Source organism: Artemia franciscana, chromosome 2 (genome assembly GCF_032884065.1).
Source record: "Artemia franciscana chromosome 2, ASM3288406v1, whole genome shotgun sequence".
In the NCBI taxonomy this organism is placed as follows: domain Eukaryota; kingdom Metazoa; phylum Arthropoda; class Branchiopoda; order Anostraca; family Artemiidae; genus Artemia; species Artemia franciscana.
Window position 1 is genome coordinate 7,264,373 of NC_088864.1, and position 13,473 is coordinate 7,277,845.

Here is a 13,473-nt window from a genome sequence, read left to right on the forward strand (position 1 = left end):
TTATTGAACTCCGAGTTCAATCAGGAACTTTTGTTTTGGTTATATTCTAAAATTGAATTTTTAACTGCCCCCAGAACACCGTTCTACCCCCCCCCCCCCCCCGCTATAAAATTAGAGTCTTCAAAAATCTTGTCAAAACTAAGATAGGCCTTTTCACTTGTCTTTGGAAAATCGATTCCAACTTTGCCCCCCCCCCCCCATGATTTTGGCAAAATTGTATCCCTGATTGTAAATCATTTGAAATCTTTGAGCATTGTTTAACAGTTTCATCTGCTCGTCTCAATATACGTTTTTAATAAAGCGTTCCTTAATAAAGTGTCATAAAGTGGTTTTCGTCGTTTTATCTTCACCAAGCTTGAAAGCGTTATACCTCAAGCACAACTGTCGACCAAATCCAGGACTTATGCACGAAATGTCGCCTTCCTTGATTTTAAACCGCACTTAAGAATGAAACGACAATGAGTTGATTTGAATAGCCTATATCGACATCAATTACGTTATATTTTTATTTTCTATGATATTATAAGCATTTTTGGGCGTTTTGCTTTTATTTTCTGCCAGGTTTTTCGGTACTGAAAATCGACCGTAATTATTGATACAAATTATCTACATTCGGTTTGTTTTATTAGTCCTAAGTTCTTTCTTTGTTCCAATTACATTCAATTTTTTTCGCTGTCGGAACTGTCAAATTTGGTCATGAATAGCATACAAATTGCATAGAGCTTATACTAAACATTAACACTATTATTGTTAGGTTAGGTTAACTTATACAACAGAAGCGGAAGAACGAAACAACAAAGAGTTGATTTGAATAGCCTATATCAGCATCAATTTGTTCCCAAGTTTTGTTTACTAGCACTACGTCTGTTTTATCTATTATAGATAAAGATATTATAGATAAATAGATAATAAATAGATAATAGATAGATAAATAAATAGATAATAGATAGATAAATAAATAGATAATAAATAGATAATAGATAGATAAATTATATAATAAAGATATTATAGATAAAGATATCTATTATAGATAAATAAAAATTTATCTATTATCAGATTTATCATAAATAGAGATAATCTGTTTTAAATAGAGCCAGAAGGTACCTATAAACATTTCGAGCAAGTTTTGATCTTATTTGCATTTCCTCCTCTTTTCCCCTCATTGTTTCTGCCGTTTCAGCTTCTCTTTGTAAAAGCGTATCCAAATCTTCACCATTCTCTTCAGCTTCCCTGGACATAATCTCTGTCCTCACCTTGAAAAAAGAAAAATATATTATAATAAATTATGAGTAGGTCATAATAGCTGATATTCACTAAATGTCATTTCAACCAATTTTCGTCTATAGTACAAACAAGCAATAATTTTTTGAAAAAAAAAATCACAGTTTCGCAGTTTCTAAATACATAAATACTCGGATATCTTACATCCATACAGAGAGAGAGAGTTAAATCAGAGAGGGAGAGAGAGAGGCCCTGCGTCCAGAATATGGGAAGCTAAAGTGATAAAGTATGGTTGTGAAGCATAGGCACTCTAAAAAAGAGGGAAATTTGTTTGATGGTTTCCAGATAAATTGCCTATGGATTGTTTTGTGTACCCAACTGAATAATCATATCTTAAAATTTAAGACTTAAACAGTAGGCTGTGCAAAAAGTGTGGCTCAACAAAAAGTGTGGCTCAACAAAAAGTGTGGCTCAATCCCATTTTCTGGGGAAATAATCAGAGGAAGGTCAAGATGGCTAGGACACTTTTTGCGGATGAAAGATGACATATTGCCAAGGATCATTCTTGTCGGCCAACCGTCTAGGGCCAAACGAATAGCAGGTTGTTCCCTCTCCCGAATAGAATGGCAGGGTGTGACGAGAGAGGCTTTGAAAAGATTTGAAGGGAGGAGGAGCCTGCATAGCTGGTTTGGCCTCAGGCGGCTTGATGCTGCACTGACTTATTAGCAGTAAGGGGAAGCTCCACAAATAGCAACTTAAGAATGTTTCTTCTTCCAATTCCGGTGTCGCTCTATATTTAAACCTTGCGTTTATCATTGCCAACCTATCGGGATATGTTTAAGTTAACTGATTTATTTTACATTTTATTTCCTCAACTCAACGTCTGATATATTTTTACTTTTGTCACATATATTTCTGGAATCAGTGATCCATTTTTGACAGCTTCGGAATCTCTACTTGCTTCCAAATGTCATCAATACATGTACTTCTGATGACGTTGCAAAAATGCAACATCGAAATTCTCACCACTTCTATATTACCCTTCATAGGTCCAAATATTTTTCTCAAATCATCTGTTGGCCGAAATTACAGACCCTGAAGGTTAAAAGCCTTGAGATTAAGCAGAAGGAGTTTCAAAACGCATGGCAGTATGACTTTTGCAATTGGATTTAGATTAAGGGTCAGTCTCATTAATGAACCATAATTTCTCTGTACTGCGACAGAAAATCTTGTTTATTTGTGTGTTGAGTTAGATTAAAGACTCGTCTTAAAGAAGACTAAAAAGTCTAAAATAAAAAATATAAAAGATTTTTTTGTCGTTTTCAAAATGAACTAAAAGTAGGAAATATTTTTCTTTTTCTAGACAATCTAAGTGACAACGAGGGCGGCAGACAAATGCCATGACGAAGTGGAATCTTGAAAACTTAAAAGATAATTTCAAGACATTTCTACAAAATAAAAGAACATTCAATTATTCTAAGCTGAACACTAACCTTCAAAAACTTCTTAAAATACGTTTCTGGCCACAAATTTATAATTATGTCACTGAAATGTTATATGCCACTAATATGTTAAATTATAAAAAAAAAGTAAATAAAATTATATTGGATTTTAGAGCCCCTACTGGTAGTACTGACCTCCCTTTCATGACCCTTCAGCCAGGAAGCGCAATGGGAGGGGGGGGCGAGAGCCTGTCATATAGGTATTAAAAAAAAAATACTAGAACCACTTGGATGTAGAGTAGGGCGACTTCAATAAAAGGTACAGAATTTCAAAAAAAAAAATAAAAATCTCCATTGCAATAGGAATAAAGCTGAAATTTATCAGTCAATGATAATTAATCGGAATTTTTTACTTTCAAGAATTATTTAAGGTAAAATTTAGTCTACATAAAGTAGTCCTAGGTTAGCTTCGGAAAATATTGACAAGCTAAGTAGGATACTTAAGGTCGCAGACCTATTGAAGATAGAATTCGGCTTTCTTCGCCTTTCTCTATACTATAAAGTATCTGAAAAGACGATAACAGGCCACATTTAGGTAAAAAAAAAAGTCACCAAATGTAGATGGCGTGGGCTTTTTTCTTTTTGGAGTTTTCCTTGTTAGACCTTGTCATAGCATTGAATCGTCTGAGGCAACGACAGCGGAAACCCACGCCATCCTTCTTGTTTATACTTAAGTTAAGGGTCAAAACCCCTAAAGAAAAACCTTGCAACAAGCAAGTTTGAACCAGAGTTCATGGAGTTTACAGATGCAGCTTTATCCATTATTAAAAACAGATTATCCACTAGTTCAAATACCATTTTTCAGGTGATCCCAGAACACTGAGATTTATAGATCTTATCTGAAACTCAACAACCTGAATCCATTACTTCAATCCGTTTTCTCGTATTATACGTGTATCTTAATACAAATTGACTTTTAGTTTCCCCAAAATGCGTTATATATCTTTTTCTCACATGAAGATATAGTTAAAAATTGAAGCTAACGATATCAAAATCAGCTAAGCCTTGTCAATAAGACCCAAAAAGTAATTTTTGCCGATTATTTCGACTGAAATAATTGCTCCTGCAAGATTAATTTGAATCCTTGCTGTCATTACGGTATTTTACTATAAAAGTTACAACAGCCAAAGAAGATTATCCTTTGGCCCAAAACACAAAAATAGTTCTGTTCTTTAAAAAAAAACATTTTTTACATATAAGCTATGTACATACAAAGTAAATATATACAATTCACTCTATAGTTTCGCAACATTAATTTGCTCTCCAGCTTAGCTGTGGTATTTCAAAGGTCGTATATATGCAGGATATTATCCAAGATAGCCAAATAGTATTAAGTCAAATTCATAGAATTCGTCCTAATATGGTTTCTTGTGTTGAGAAAACGGTTTAACATAGCAAGGTGTCAAAATCGTCGTTGGTTCCGGGGTCAAAAGTAGTATTTTAGACAGGTATATCCGCTAGAGAAAAGGTAGTACCTGAATTGAAACCCCTCCTAAATATATTTCTCAGATTTTCATATTCGTCTCTAAAAGGTAAGAGGAATACAATTCACTCTATAGTTTCGCGATATTAATTTACTCTTCAGCTTAACTGCGGTATTTTAAAGGTCATATACCGCATTTTTGCCAAAAGAGATTTGAATATCTCCTCTGAAAGTCAACACGCCTGATCGATGGCTTCAACCCGTTTTTTTCATATCCTACAGGGACATTCATACAACTCAACTTTCTAATTTGCCAAATTAAATATGACAGCATGTCATCCATTTTGTTGCCAGATAAATGTCTTTTCTTATTCTATATAAATTAGTCTTCTGTTTTCTTTCAAATATCTTGATTTAAGTAAAATTCAAACCCTCAAAATTAACACATCAATTTTTCTGTCTTACATTTTGCAACAGAAATTTAACATTACATGTTAAATTTTTTTACCCAAATTAGGCTGGTGAAGGTGGTCAGAGTAAAGGGTGTCAGCTCATTCGAGGATATTGCCCCAGAGAGAGTGAGGAAATATTGCATCAGTGGTTTTCTTTTGCCGATGAATGGTCGGGCAATTATAGGCTAAAGACAAAATTGAGAAAAAATTGATTTTAGGCAAGATCTTAGTTGCTGTATTAAGTGGGATTCCTTCATAGGACCCTAACAGCGCCGTGCGGCAATACATGTTGGAGTGTGGTAATCAAGTCTATCAATATTGGTAGCCAGTAAGCCCACACTCCCAATAGTGTTAAATATGTTTTTCTCACTTGCAGAAACACTTAGAAGCTTTTGATACCAAAATTGCCTGGGCCTAAACAAAGAAGCCTAAAAAATAGTCTTGTAGAAGAAAATGCTCGTTACTACCAGTTGGGAAGTTCTAGACACGTTTTTCAGCTTCCAAATTCCCCTATAAAATTTGTTCACGTGCAATACGGGTTTAAATTAAAAAGAAGAAAAAGCAGGCATAACAAAAGACGCAGCACAATTTTGTGTACATACAGCCAGTAATACTGAGTATTTTACACCCCCTTTAACAGCCAAACTGTTTCAGCTCTACTTTCTTATTTTTAATTTTAACGGTTAAGATCTTCAATAATGCTATCAAGCAGTCACGGCTACCAAATAGCAAATCACTAGACAATCAAGATTGCTTTTTATATTATCCCTTTTGAAGCCTCAAAAGCGAATTTTATACCCTAATTCCAAAACTCTCTGAAGCCCTTCAGATGAATTTAGAAAAGTAAGGGGAAGCGGTTAATGTAATCCCAAGCCTTCGTTTGTTTGAAGAATATATTTAGAATAAGCATTCAACATGGTAAATGTAAAAAAGAAGGTAAGGGATGCGGCACTAAACCCTTAAGGTCCGAACCAGCGGTGCTAATCTCCGTCTCAAGGCCTTTCAGCCAGGAAGTGCAATCGGAGAATGGGCACAGCCATCTTGTGCTTTCGTAGACCCTTCATGTTTACCTTCCCCAGATTTCTCTAAGCACCCATTTAGAGCTAAGTCGACTCTGGCTGAGCTGGGCATCTCCGAAGGTAAAATTTGTTATAAGAAGTTATCATCCTTTGAAGAATTGGTATATGATTGCCAAAAATTCCATTTTGGCATCTCAGACACTTTCCCCAAAAAACCTTTTTAAGGCTGAGTGTGCAAGACCGATGGATTGCAGCAATTTGCTTAGGGACGAAAGGCACGTCCGCGTGGGAGCAAGGATTTCAAAAATAGTAAATTTTCGCACAGCTTTGTTTTATAATCTAATACACACTATAACTTGTCCACCAGGTTCTATTAGAGATACTTGTTCTTCTATATGTACTTATAATCACATTTGTAGACAGCCAAATATCTTATCTCCCGAGGTTACTTGCGAAATTCCCCAATTCTTTTTATTTATTTATTTTTTGGAGGGGGGGGGTAGAAATACGGATATTCAGCCTAATAGTGTAGTCGTTTTCAGGCGTCTAACCCATCCCTGTAAAAATTCTTTCGATTTCTTTAGTACTTTTGCTGCGACAATAGAATTACAGGAGATCCACATAGTTCTGACCCTCCAGGGTGGAGGGCTCACAATAAGAAAAAATGTATATTTTTATGCAACTATTTCTTCACAGGACAATATCCACCACCAATCCTTTATGTGCAGGTACGCTTATGTTAATACTCTTACCGCACTAACATTTTAAATAAACCATTACCTCAAGAGACCTCTTACTTTGCAGCGTCTCCATCAAAAATAAAAGATAATGAGCAACAGTCTATAGTTCAAATCTGCAGAAAATATATCTTATCAAACATTCAAAACCATCTAACCCCATTATTATCATGTGTACTTTAAATACGTATTTTCAGGTAGCATTACGAAAATTAAGAAACAGGCATAATTGAAAATTAAGGAATAGGACAGGACTGCAACAAGACCATAGACGGAGTTTTTTTTCTGTTTTGCAGAATATGCGAAAACACTGTGGGTCACATCCTTTCTAAGGTGTGATTACAAAACAGATAAAGATGAACCTACCTGAAAAAGAAGATGCAATTGTGAGAATAGATAAGTCGGGACCACAAATTCTATCCTAAGTGAGATGTTCGCATTCATCCTCCAATTCCATAAGCAAGTACGATACCTGCATCAGTAAATCAACATGCATAGCCTCCATGAAATAATGAAAGCTTCCATTTAAAATTTGCCTCTACATTTTTTCAACATTTAAATATAATGAATATACCAAATATAAAAATCAAAAGTGGAAAAATACTAAAAATGTATACCTTCTGAAGCAGAGCGTAATCTAGACCTTTGACCAAGTGAGTGTGTTCCATATCACCACCCAAGTATTTTGACTCTTGAATTTGCTGACGCCTCCTTTCAGCTGCATTTATGTTCCTATCGAAAGATACAAATTACGTACATTAAAAAAAACACATACTTTCTGATCTATATATGCCGTAAACTAGCCAAGAATAATATGTAGCCAGCATTCATATGTAGAACAATATGTAGTACAGCAAGGTACGGCCAAGGTGACCTTTCCACGGTACGGCCATAATTATTACCAGATATGTTCACAAGATTAACACCCACTCATCAGTTGACAGCTTATTTTCACCTTTAACACAGAAAGAATAAAACAAAAAAGTGCAAACGGGACGTTTCCCTATCCCTGAATAATGGCTTCAATTGGAAGAGGGCAAGGCTACGGTTTGTTACCCCCACCCTAGATTTTGAAAAATACCAATCACCAACTAGAAAAAACGACAAATTTGCCTCCCCACCACTAAACATTGAAAAAGATTCACCCCAAGTTTTCGTGAATTGACCCACTGTGTCTGGAAGAAATTTCCCTTTCCGAAATTCCTTCCGAAAATTTTTTTTATAGTATTTCAAAGTTATAATATTTTAATATGAAATACGAGCATAATACCAGATAGGCAACAAGCAAAGTGTTGATCTTTTTTGTTTTAATAAAACAATAATTGTTTTTCAAGTTAATAATGAATCTTTTATATAGCTCATAGCTACAACAAACATCAAAAACAAGAAGAACAATAGGGAAGTTTTTTCGTAAGATGGTGGAAATCTAATTAGAATAAATATTTCGGCCCTATGTCCAAGGGCCGTCCTCAGCAAAACAAAATATATAAGAAAAAAACTTACAACAAGATACAATGTAACTAAAATTAATTTTTTTTTTAAACAGTCCCAACATCATTACTTCAGTGAAGTTCAACCAGGACATTGGGCCGAAATATTCATTCTAATTAGATTTCCACTGTCTTGCGAAAAGAATTCCCTATTGTTCTTCTTGTTTTTGAGAGTCCTGGTTGAACTTCGCTGAAGTACTGGTACTGGGACTGTTTTAAAAAATGTAATTTTAGTTACATTGGTTGTATCTTGTTGTAAGTTTTTTTTTTCTTATATATTTTTGTTCTGCTAAGGACGGCCCTTGGACATGGGGTCCAAATATTTATTCTAATTAGATTTCCACTGTCTTGCGAAAAGAATTGTTTGTGATGGAAAGGCAGTGTGGTCATTTACTTAGCTACAAGATCTCAATTTCATATTAGGTTTTTATTCAGTTTCTTTTAGATCCCCTGTGGCTAGCATATGAAACTGGGTAAGGGTTAGAATTTAAAATTTCGTGATTGTAGGTGATTGAGATAAAGCCCATGGAATACAACTCCCCTAGCAAGAAAGATCATAAGTCTTTTTTTTAAATATAAGATTCAATTTTATTGGAAACATTAAATTGTACGAATGAAACACAAATAGATAAAGTGAGGAAAAAAAATTATAACTGTTCAAAAATAAATTTCAGACTCACATACACAAAAGCAATTCAGAATCACCGAATTTTGATGCTTAATTCTGTCCCAACTATATTTGTTTAATTTCTAACTAAGATTCTACTGGTAATTCATAAAAATAGTTTCCCCTTAGTGCACGGAAAGGCGTAGTGGTCAGAATACTGGCAATTTTTTCTTTATTTCCAGGATACTGTTTCAAAGTAATTTTTTAATTAAAAATAGTCAGCTTTGTTCTTCTCTCTGTACTTCACTTACAAGCTAGGCTTCCACTATCAGGGTAAAATCTGTATTCTAAGGTGGAAATCAAATTTTCAGCGACAAGATTTTCTTTCCAGGAATGTGTTACAGAGCATGAAAGAGAACTAAAAACTTTTTCTCTGTGGAATCCTCAGATAAAAAATAGGATGGTTTCGCCTATAAGATAGTCTTATTGAATATAATACTCTCAACTCTAAGTCAGATATTGTGTGATAATTCAAAGCTTTGGACACAAATGACTAACGTGTTTTTTATTTTTTTTTCTATGATGTTTTTTTCTTAAGATGAACATATATCCGTACCCCAAAACAGCCAAAAACAGTGAATTCTTTTTTTGTACAACAGAGTTGTATAGCTACAAGTGAAACCTAGACAAGATTAAGTATAATGATAAACCATGTGCTCCCAAAAAATAGTTGGAATTTTACATCCCTCCCGCTGGAACGGAATTTGGACGAACAGCTAGTTGTTATTGTTTGTTCTACTTCAAATTTATTTTTCTTCTCTAAATTTGAAAATTTAATTCATGGCTAAAAAAATCGTCTTTAAAAATAAAAGTAGGACGGTTCAGCCTATCAGATAATCTTACTGAACATAATACTCTCAACTCTAGGTCAGATATTGTGTGATAATTCAAAGCTTTGGACACAAATGACTAAGATATTTTTTTATTATTTTTGTTCCATGATTTTAAAATACCATTTTAAAAATACCTTTTATTATTTTGTTCCATGATTTTAAAATACCATTTTAAAAATACCATTAATAAAATACCTTGAAATTACCCTGGTCAAAAGCAACGGCCTAACTAATCGCACCACATATACACAGAAGGCCCGGGATAGATGCAGGTAAATGTACTTCACTTCACTCAATAAGAGCTTTTATTTTAAATCTATCGAATTTTATGGGGGGGATTAGATAAGATATATTTCCTTTTAAAATAGTTTATCTATACAATAGTTGAAAATTAGACCGAATATTCTACAAGATTCGTTAACGAAGTTGAGGACATAATTTCTATACATCATCACTCCCAGACTTCACTGCCATGCTATCAAAGATAGGATTAGTAGGGCATTATTTGTTCAATCACATTTCGATCCTCCTGGTCAACATTTTCCTGTGTATCCTCGGCTCGAGAAGAGCTTAAAAAAGGCTTTTTGGCTAATACTACAAAAATGCGAAATGCTACCTTTAGACGTGACATTTATTATATTTTGTTAAACTAGTATTAAATATCAAGTAAAATTTATTACATAATAATATTAAATATATATTAATAATAATAAAATAATATTTTGATAAACTACTAATACGAGCTTCTCTAAGACACCGTACCTCAATAATTTGTTCTGATCTCGAAATCAGCTTAGACAGATGCTAAATTCATTTTTTTTTTTTTTTTTTTGAATACCAGCACCTGCTGCTATAAATTACTTTGGAATAATATGCAAATTTTACCTAGTGGATTTAAGCTGCAAAGGAATACCACATCAACACAATATGAGAGTTCGGTTGAGGCGTATATTAATTACAAACGAGATTCGTGATTTTACAAAGTAACTGATAAAATATACCGAAAATAGTAAGGCACAATTCCTCATTATTTTACCTTTGTTATTTGTAATAATGTGGCTGGTATAGGCCACTCTGAGTATGTAACAATATTAATAACATAAAACATCACAACGACGTTTAAAGAGATTGGACAAGTTCATAGAACAAAAAGAATATATACTCCTAAGTCCTTGAAAAATAACCAAAAACAAACCGTAAAGGCGAATAAATAGGCATCATAAGTCGTAACATCTCAGGGAATGGGTTCTTAGCAACCCAGAAAGTGGTATGAATTTCGAAAGTAGTTTGAATATCAATAAGGTAGTATGAATTAACGTTGATCCTTATCAGCTAAGACGCTTATAGCACGGGACTTGCAACTTAAAAGATTTGGTACAATTTTTCTTTTAATAAAAAATGCGAAGTGGAATTCATTCAGGAATGTCGCGCGGTCGTTGGCAATCGTCAAAACTAATATGTCCCCTTACTATGTCCTACTGTCACAACTTGGCATAAGTCCTATTTTATAATAAAGAAAGAAAATTAAGTTAGATTAACGCATATAGTTTTTGGGGTTAAAAAAAGGTGAGTTAGACAAAAAAAAAACTGAAGCTCGAATGCCGAGCGCTAACACTTTATAAATACCGCTAAAAATTTAATCCATACAAATATGCCGTGGTGGGCTTTAACATTACAACAAGATTACCACAAATCCCCTCGTTTATGCAATTTTACCGGAAGATCGACCATGATTGTTGAAACAATTCGTATAAATTCGGGAGCGAGTTTGAAAAGCCGTATTGGTACCGGCCGGCCAAAAGGCCTTAAACTGCTGGGGACAAGCATTTAAGTACCCGTACTTCGCAGAACACTTCATTAGAATTACGTAATTTCACAAGGAGAACCCTTTAGTAGCTGATTGGATGCTATTTTATTTTTAATAAAAAAGTGTCTGGTTGTCAAGAATTGTTCGTGGTCTTTTTTTTATTTTTTTTTCTGTGCCCATTTTGTTTTTCCTTTCATTTTTTATGCTCCTCTTTAGTGCATTTGTGTTGTATGCGTAAAAAAAATGTGTATGTAAAAAAAGCGTGTATGTAAAAAATGTGTATGTAAAAAAACAATGAAAATATAAACATGAAAAAGATTTTTCAATTGAAAGTAAGGAGAAGCATTAAAACTTAAAACGAACATAAATGGATAATAAATAGATAATATAGATAAATAGATAAATAGATAATAAATGGATTCTAATGTTTAAATTCGTCTATTTAAGTTAACTTTGAGAATTTTGGAGTTAATTTAGAAGAACTAAAGTTGTATTATTTTGGCTTTTTTTACTTTTGTATTTGAGAATAACTGATCATTGAAAATAAATGGGTATGCAGAAGGTAACAATAAACTATTAGTATTATAAAATGCTTAGCCAGTAGTTAAAATGCAAAATCTGTAAAAAAAAAAAAAAAAAAAAAAACAACTATGCAACTTTTCTTTTTACTGAATAATTCAGTTGCAAGAGTCTTCTTGCTTAGTATGTGTGAGTTCAAATAAAAAATTAGCCTATGATCGAATGCCAAACGCTACTACTTTATAAACACCACCAAAAAATTAGTCCCTATAATTGACGCGTGGAGGGCCGCGGCATTATTACCATAATTTCAATTTTTAATGTAATTTTACCAAATGATCAACCTCAGTGGTTAAAACAGCTAACACAAGATGACAAGCCAGTTGTCAAAGTCAGAATAAAAACAAACAAAAAAGAAACTGGCAAATCCTCTTTTTATAAACTTATCCATCTACAGGAATCTTCTCGGTTAAAATTGCCGATTTAGATAAGATAATAACTCACGATCGAATGTCAGGTGCTACAGCTTTGTAAGCACCGCCAGATGTAGTTGTGTCTTCTGCTTGATTGTAGTCTGGATTGATGCCATCACGTCTTTCTCTCGCACGATCTCGATATTTCTTTGCCAGTTCTGCCATTTGATCTTCCTCTTCCTTTTTGATCTTAGCATATAGACTGGAAAATAGTAAAAGGAATAAGAGTTAAAAAGTTCTTAGACGACATTAGCTAAGAATAATGGACTAGGACAATAGGATTTTTCTGGTGAACGAAAAATCGGAGATCAGATTTGATTTTCAACAATGGTGGACCAGCATTAATTTTGCGAGAGAACAAAATTTTTTATTATTTTTGGAAATAAACCACAATATTTTCAAAATCAATCAAATGTTGTTTCACTATTTTCATTTAAATTCCAGTTTTTTCCTGTAATTATCACAGTCTCATCATTAATTAATTAAACACACTTTTTCAACATGGACAATGAATCAAGCAGGCTGACTGGCGAGTAACCAACAGGCCGTCTCATCAATTACTAAGAGTTTCAGTTAAACTTGAAAGATGGACGGAATACCACAAAGACAAATACTGCCCTCGAGCAGCTAATACGTTGAAATTATTCCCATATCCAACCAAGAAATTAAAACTTCCGGGGCCACTCAAGTCGGAAACTGATCAAAGAATCTGCCACTCAAGCTGAGTAAAGGCCATGATTGAGCCTCATTAGAATCGAATCAGATGATGTAACTGATCTCTGCCAGGCCATTTTTGCAGCATGAAAAACGGCCATTCTACCGTGTCATTGTGCAAGCCTACATTTTCCGTATTCACAAAAATGGATTTAAGAAAGAATGCAGAAATAGTCCAATCAGCATCACGAGCCATCAGTCACGTTTTCTGATAAGTTTTTTCAGCGTATAAAAGTAACAACTGTTTTTGCCGTTGGAGAAAATCGGGCGAACTTCAGCCCTAGAATATCCACAATCAATCAGATATTCGTTGTTCAACAACTCATGGAACGATGAATCTAATTCGACTAAGAACTCTGCCAGCGATTCGTCAACTTCCGAAAGGCTTCCGACATGAAAGGTTATGAAAAATTTGGCATATCCTCTATCATTACAGGATTATTCATGAACAAAATTAAGGATCTGTATTAGCAGTGATACTGAGGCCACGTATTAACCACTAACTGCCGATAGGTTCTTAGAAGAGTTCAGAAATTAGTCAGAAGTACTCTAAGGTTACATCTTATCAGCACACCTCTTCAAACTCTTCCGAAATGCTATTCCATCATTGATGCAG

At 34.0% G+C, this 13,473-nt stretch overlaps 1 protein-coding gene across 1 annotated transcript in view; it reads right to left on the minus strand.

The window, feature by feature from the left end:
• Nucleotides 1-13,473, minus strand: part of LOC136036919 (protein Red-like) — a 59,417-nt gene that overhangs the window by 30,664 nt on the left and 15,280 nt on the right. Inside the window, exons 3-5 of the mRNA XM_065719302.1 lie at nt 12,175-12,345; nt 6,972-7,086; nt 1,105-1,253 (exon numbers count right to left, since the gene is read on the minus strand). Coding sequence (XP_065575374.1) covers nt 1,105-1,253; nt 6,972-7,086; nt 12,175-12,345 — 435 coding nt within the window. The remainder of the gene's footprint in view (nt 1-1,104; nt 1,254-6,971; nt 7,087-12,174; nt 12,346-13,473) is intronic.